This window comes from Candoia aspera, chromosome 3 (genome assembly GCF_035149785.1).
Source record: "Candoia aspera isolate rCanAsp1 chromosome 3, rCanAsp1.hap2, whole genome shotgun sequence".
Classification (NCBI taxonomy): Eukaryota; Metazoa; Chordata; class Lepidosauria; order Squamata; family Boidae; genus Candoia; species Candoia aspera.
The window spans coordinates 102,085,872-102,093,506 of NC_086155.1; the positions used below are offsets into that span (position 1 = coordinate 102,085,872).

The 7,635-nt window shown below is 41.6% G+C and overlaps 1 protein-coding gene across 2 annotated transcripts in view; it reads right to left on the reverse strand.

Annotated features, from left to right (window-relative positions):
* SMG7 (SMG7 nonsense mediated mRNA decay factor) overlaps positions 1-1,194 on the reverse strand; it is a 59,659-nt gene extending 58,465 nt beyond the window's left edge. The window contains exon 1 of one of the 2 annotated variants that reach the window (XM_063298437.1): positions 792-1,194. In XM_063298437.1, the coding sequence (XP_063154507.1) occupies positions 792-820 (29 nt within the window). In that variant the 5' untranslated portion in view covers positions 821-1,194. The remainder of the gene's footprint in view (positions 1-791) is intronic. The other variant, XM_063298438.1, reaches the window with a different exon arrangement.
* Positions 1,195-7,635: the final 6,441 nt, after the last annotated feature.

Sequence of the window (7,635 nt, forward strand, 5' to 3'; positions counted from 1 at the left end):
CCATGAAACGTCACTGCCCTTCTGCACATTATTTCCCACTGTATCTCCTCACAGCACTACAGCAATCCCTCCACTGTAAAATAACCCTCTAATTTTACCTCTCTTCTTTAGCATCAGCTGTGTGCACACATGTCATTTTATTTGTATTACCTACACCCAGCCTTAAAATTCCTTGAGCTCCTACAATGTTACTGTATTTCAGAAGGTGTATGGAGTACCAAAAAGCTGAAGAAATGGTGAGGAATCCATGTTTCATTTTATACCACAGTCTATTCACTTTCTTTTTTAAGTACAGTTGTGTTACTCAAAATAACCAATCATGAACATTACACAAAAATCACAAGCTGATATTATTGTAATGTCTTACATTAAATAAAGACTGATTAGGGGGCAGAAAGATTTTAACACACACATGCCCAGGACATACAGTTGCTGAATAGGCTTATGATAACTAATACAACCTATGCTAGAATCGCGGAATGTGCAAAATCCTTATAGGAAAACAGTTTCCCTTCCTCCTGTCACTATTGCCATTCTCCCCTTCATCTTCTTCACCTGGAAACCTTCCTTCAAAGAGTAGTACAGCAACCCACTCACACACAGGACTCTCTTCCAGACCCTGTAAAGCCGGGTTTTGATTATTCAGTTTCCTGTTGGGAAAGCGGCACCTCCAGTCCATACAGCTTTCACAAATGGTATTAATCTACCCGCACCCCCGTAACACGCACACACGCACACACACTCTCTCTAACGTGCTGCCCAACCTCAATATGATTCCTTATCCTCCTCACCGGAGATACTGAGCGCAAAGCAAGCTCATCCTCCGCCGCCGCCTCTCGCTGCCCGCCCGTCCACGCCGGCCCCACGTCGGGGTCTACAGCTCGGGCCCTTCCGCAGCCTGGGAGCCGCAGCCACTGCCGCTGCCGCCTCCGGCCGCCGCCATCTTCCCGTGTTGGGCCCAGGCTCTTCCTGGAGGGGGAGGAGGCGGGAGGCGGGAGGAGAGAAAGAGGTAGCAGCGACGGGAGGAGGAACGGTTCCGCTCTCCGCCTCCTGACTGGGGAAGGTAATTCTCGCGAGACCAGCTGGAACTGCCGCTTCCACGTTCAAGGCCGCTGTCGCCTCCCCTAACTCGTGCGGATCCAGCAGGCAGGTGCTTGGCTAGAAGCAGACGAGCTTCCCCGTCAATGCTCCTTTTCCTCCTTCCCACCCTCACTTCCGGGCGCGGCCCAAGCTCAACAGGACCCACTTCCGTCTTAGTGCACAGCGAAACCCTTCCCTTGTCACCTCGCGGCCCGCAAGACGGCCTTCTAAGGCGACTTCCCATTGGTTGTGCTGCTGTCATAGCAACGGGGAGTGCGTGCGAGTGGAGGAGGGGATGAATAGCGGTATATGTTATCGCCATGGTAACCGTCGCAACTACTCTAGCGTGCGCTCCTTCCCCAGCTCCCATCTGGAAAGGCACACCCTCCGTCCCTCCCTCCCTCTCAACGCCCGCCTGGCAGTTTAACCTTTTCTTCACTTAGCTTGCACCAAGACATCTTCTGGAGACCTTCCTTTTCCCCGCGCCCAGAAATAAGTGGAATTTCAGTGGGACTGCTCGAAGGCTGCCGTGAGGATCGCACCCGTCCAAAGGGTTAACGGCGCCGATCGGAAGAGTCGATTTGGTTACATTTGGTGAGATGCCTTCCTTTGAGCCGTGAGATTGCTGATGGCTTTTCTGACTATGTTTCTGATGTCGCTTTCCAGCATGGCAACCAGAATGTTCATCTTCTGCCTGTGGCAGTTGCTCCTTGAAGTGCTAAGAAGAACCCATGAAATACAAGTGGAACACTGCAGTGTCTAAACGTGGGGTACTTGGATGCCTGCCAAAATCCCTGCCTATGTTTAAAGAGATTCTTTAATAAAGGAAGTGGAAGATGACATGCTGCAAAATAAACTGCCAACCTTTAGCATCACCTTTAGGTGCCAAGAATGCTTCTAGATCTTAAGCAGTGTCATGGGTCTTACCTGGAAAGTAAAATAGGAGATGGCTGTGGCCCAGTCCTTTTGTACACACCTTACCTCCCCACCCCCACCAAAAAAAAGAAGAAAGAAAAAGAGAGAAAGAAATGTACCCTGGAAGTAGTAGAAGATACCTTGGGGAGAATTATAAAGGTGGTGGGCGTTTCCTTCCTTCCTTTCTTGATTTACATAGCTGCCCAATTTGCAAGAGCTACTTTGAAGGAAAATTAGATTTATATTTAATTTTTTTTATTATGGCATCCATAATGCTCCATCTTGTTTTCTCTACAATAACAACCCTGTGAGGTGGGTTGGGCTGAGAGAGAATGATTGGCCCAAAGTCTCCCAGCTGGTTTCTGTGATGAAGGGAGGATTAGAATTAATGGTCTCCTGGTTTCTACTCCAGCATTTTAACCACTATATCAAACTGGTGCTCTCACTCTTTTTTTTATGGAAACATATTTAACCGTTATCACAAGAAATATAAAAATATTTTTATAGAAAAATATTTTTTCAAAATGCTTTTACATAAACAAGAAGGCTAAAAACAAGACTGCTGCAATGATGAAGAGCAAGATTTTTATCCACAAAGGAATAGAGCATTTTTCAATCATTGGTCTCTAGCAGCTGGCACTAATTCTTGTAAACCCTGATGCTTCAGATAGAAATATTTGTTTCAGAATATTTCTAATCTTTCCTCTGTAGACATTTTCTTCATTGCTTCCACTGTCATGGTTTCTATTTTAAAAAGCAACATTTCGGAGGCTTTCTCTTAGAACTAGATATTTCCTTCTCAATTTATATCTTCCATTTGGGACAAATAACTGGAAGTTACCAGTTATTTGTTAACCTCTGTTACCTGCCAGATTCTTTTAGCCTCTGCCCTTGCTCCACTTTAACTGGTTTCCTTTCTATCCTGGCTAGGGAGCTGGAAGATAGTACTTTCGAAACTAGGCATTGATGACTGTATCGGGACATCTCCTGTGGGCTCTCATGAATTTGTTTTGTTAATGTGTCACAGCTTTATCTGACAGCAGAATAAGTAGGCGTAGTAGCTAGAAGTTAGTGTGACTCTGTAGTTACTGAGTAAAATCTTGTCTCAGTTTTGAACTTGGTGATCTCAGGCATACTGCTCTCACTGTGTGTATGTATAGATATATATCTTGGTTTCTTCAGTTCTTGTAATTAAAAAATTACAAAATTACTACAAAATAATGATAAATAAACCACTTGGAAGCTATACTTGACAATGCAGGTGGTTATGTGACACCTCTATTTTGCAAGCTGTATTGGCTACCATTGGGTTTTCAGATGCAATTCAAAATGCTGGATGTCATCTATAAAGTCCCACATGGCTTGGGGCCTGGTTATCTGTGGGACCACCACCCTTCCCTAACTGTCTCTGCCTGCCCTATAAGATATGATAGGTTGGGCATGCTCTGGGTTCCTTCACTTAAACAATGCCATCTTGTGGGATTCTGGAGGCATTCTTTCCCTATCAACATTCCTGCTTTCTGAAAAACCCTACTGGCCTTTTGTAAGACCCTGAAAACCTGTGGGATGACCCTGTCTAAAATGAAAGTCTCAAAAGGAATATACATTGGTTTGCCTTTGGTTATTTTATGATTCTGTTATTCTGGGTTTTTCCCCCCTTCTGTCCTTACTCATGACACCTTCTGAATGTTTATTGTGTCCGCCTGCCTGCCTGCCTGCCTTGGGATATTTTATGCTTCCACAAACGGTACTGTTAAGTTACCCAGAATCACTTTGTGAATTGGGCAGACATATAAATCAAATTAAATAAATAATAATAAATAAATAAATGCAATTCCCCTAGGTTGCCCCTCCTTGTCCTGCCCTTTAGAAAAGCATTGGGGCCTGGTTATCTGTGGGACCACCGCCCTTTTCAAACAGACCATGGGCCAGTGTGTTTTGCGATCCTACCAAGTGATGATTAATAGGGATGATTGAAACTGTTTTCCCCATTGTGTTCTTTATTTTTTTTATCTTTTGCATTTGTTGGTCTGTTTGTTTTTTGAGTTTTTAATGTAAATCACCTTGAGTCTTTGCAGTTTGGCAGTTATATAAATCTAATAAGTAGGTACAAATAAGTAGGTGATGGATTCGTCCCTTGGGGAGCTGGGGGTGTTGACGACCTACAGGAAGCTCTGGCATGGGCTGGTCCATGAAGTCACGAAGAGTCAGAAGCGACTAAATGAATAACAACAACAACAACAAGGTACAAATAAATAACACTTTTATATTAAGAGTGATCATTAACATCCTTTTTCATTTAGCCCGGATTCTTTTTGCTTCTGCTAGTACCTGCCCCAAAGAGGATTGCATGATTGGAATGTGAAGCTAACCAAAGTTGAAGCCAGATATGGCAGTCAGTTTGTAATGCACAATGGAGGGGAGAGAGGCAATGGGTAATACAACACTTATTGTATGTGATGAGTGTTCTGTTTCCCTCTTAGAGTACTTCTTGATCCACAGCTGCTTTCAGAAACTCGGGCTGTGGTAGCAGTGTCCACATGTTCTTTTCAGAAGCTGAATTTCATCTAAGATTCCTATCCATTCTACTTAGGTTAAACTCATTTATGCCTTTCTGAACTAAAAGCTAGACCACTGCAATGTATTTAATGTTGGTTGCCCTTTATGATTGTCTGTAAGCTTCAGTTATAGAAAGCAGCAGCTTACTTTTCTCAGATGGTAGTTCACAAAGAAAGCATTATACTGAGATTAAAGTATCTGCTGGGTCATTTTCTGGACAGAATTCAAAATACATTTATGTTTATCCATAAAGCTGCTTATAACTTAAGTTTTTCACACCACAGAGACTATCACAACACAACAATCACCTTACAAATATGGTTTAAATGCCATGTTGTGTGCCAAATTCAAACAGCAAGTGCACATGAAGGAGTGGTTTGTTGTCTGCCTAGTTGTGAACTTTCTTCCCCTAGAAATTCATTAAGTCAACATCCATTTTCTTTACATAGTATACAGTTTCCCTTCTTGGATTGATATGCAGCAATCAGAGTTAAATGGGGGTAAGTTGATGCTGAATGTTTTCTTTTTACCATGTGTTTTCTTTTTAACTGCTATTGCCTGTCCCAACCTTTTGTAGGGAAACAGGACAAAAATTATGAATGAACAAAATGAATAAATTTGACTCAGTATATTAAACATTAATGCATCTTTCTCTGCTCAGGAACTGCCCATTGGAGAAGGCCTATAATCTCTGAAGGAAATAATTGGCTCGCAGAAGCAGGCAGAAGGAATATTAAGTAAGCTACCCTGCTTACCTCCTCTTCCTTTCATATCACAGTCACCACTTTTCCTTTGTTAAGAAATGAGTGCATTCCCATGTCTGAATCTGTTGCCATACATCTAATTCACACAACAATCTCTTATGTTGATCACTGTGATTGGCTACAAATTAATTATCTTTTACTTCATCAGATATGCCCAGGCCCATCTCTTGTACCCCACATTGTTTAGATTACCACCAGGAACATTAATGGGAAACGGTACCATTTTAAATGACCCATCATATCAAAAAAACTTGATCATTTCAAGAAGTTCAGTTTGTACAATGATAGTTTAGTTTAGCTACTCAGGAAAGTCTGATGCTTTGTTAAAAAAACAAACTTAAATTTGTATAAATCCAAGAGGCAAGAAGCAATGAACAAATCATTAGAACACATTTACAGGTTCAGTAGATTATAAATTTCAGTGTATATTCATTTCAGTGGGGGCAAACTTTAAAGCAACAAAGAATTCTTGCATAGGTTGAAACTGAGAAATACTTCTTCAAAAGGAAAATACAGCATTAATCCAATTTGTATATATTATAAACAATGGTTGGTCTTTGTCAAGGTATTGTTTTCCATTCCCTGTGAATTAAAGTGTTGTGGACACCAATAAAAATTGCACTCATGATCAACAATTTGTTTTAAAGGAAGACAATTTTCTATTGCCTAAAATGCCATTTTCTCCATTTCTCATTCACTTCCACACATGTACAGAGAGGAGAAGGCTGGTAACACATTTTAACATTTTAGAGTGGCTCAGGGCTTCCACTTCTCTTAATTCCAGATGTTTTTGTAAGAGAAACCATGCCAACTTTGACCAACTCATCTTTATTTTTAAACCACGAGCCAAACAAGACATTATGTTAAAGTTTCATGGTTGCTGTTCCCTATATCTCTTTTTCCTGATGGAAATCAGTTGCACATAAAAAAGTGATATTGGAATAGGGGTATGTAGATACAGTTACATGTTGGCCACATATGCACAAGCTTTTTGTGCCAGTTTAGAAACGGAGGTTTCTGAGAGCTGGGCCTGTTTATTTCTGGCTCAGCTATCATGCAAGGTTGAAGCCACAGCAATTTACCTTTGCAACACTTCGAAATGCAATTCAATGGAGCTAGTGAGTGACCATCATGGTTGGTGTGACCATCTGTCTCTCCACACCTCTTGACTCCTGCACTTTGTCCATTCTAACAGATTCTTCAAAGAGAAAGGTACTGGAGAGCTTTGTAGTTCAACTGCTCAACTGATCAGATTTTTTTTTAATGTGAACAAATGCACAAAACATGAAATAAAGACATGGATGGGGCTGAGGGATATATGAGCAATGCAGTTCATTTCCTTCTATGGAATGAGAGTGATAGTCTTATTTTATTCCAAGATCTGGGACAGCTGAGGGCAGGTCGATAATTATTAGACATAATTTTCTGCTTGTTCCTAGTGTTTCAAGGCTGGCAGCTGTGAGGACAGCTGTGGGTCTCTTTGAAACCCTCCCTGAGGATTTGAGAAATGATGAAAAATCATGGATTATTGTTGTACATGAACTAAGTCACTAACTCTCCAATGCAAATAATTCCCTTTACTACAGAAGAGTAGTATGGGTGCCTGTACTGTTCCTTCCTTCTCCAAGGCTACTAGAAGCTTCACAGGGAAAGCGTAACTAGCTGCAGAAGAAATGGCAATCATACATTAATGTCACTCCCTAAATATAATATGGTTCCCAGCAATTCGTGCCTGTATCCTCTCAAGGCATTCAGAGAACAGAAGCCAGCCACAATTCAATATGAGTCAGAAAGTATTTTCTGCTGTATCACAGTTTTAATGCAGAGCATGAGGCAGCTTTTTGATGCACATGCCATGGCAATTTCACTGAGAATACTTTCACAGTGCAATGTGATCTATGCCTCATTTCAAAACCCTTCATAAAGTGGAGTCATTGCCTATGTCTGATGTCAGACTAATTATGGTTGTGGTGCTGAATAGCCTTAAGAGAGATCACAGAGTTCATTACATTATGATGAAAAAGGAGAAAGAGTTTAGTTACAACTTTAAAAATGTTGGCACATCTGTGACAGACTTGGATGAGAGACCCTTGCCGCAGCTCACAGTTCTGCCCCACAGGTAGCATACAATTTGAAATTAGTCACATTGGCAAACAGGAGTGTCCACGTCTGTGGATTTCTCTTGTTAAGAGAGAGACTATAGTCACTGAGACATTTGTCCAAATCATGCACTGAAGTTTAGATCAAACCTATGCTAGTTTCTATACTAACATTCTCCAGTCTGGTGCCCTCTAGATGAGTTAGTTTGCTGCTACTC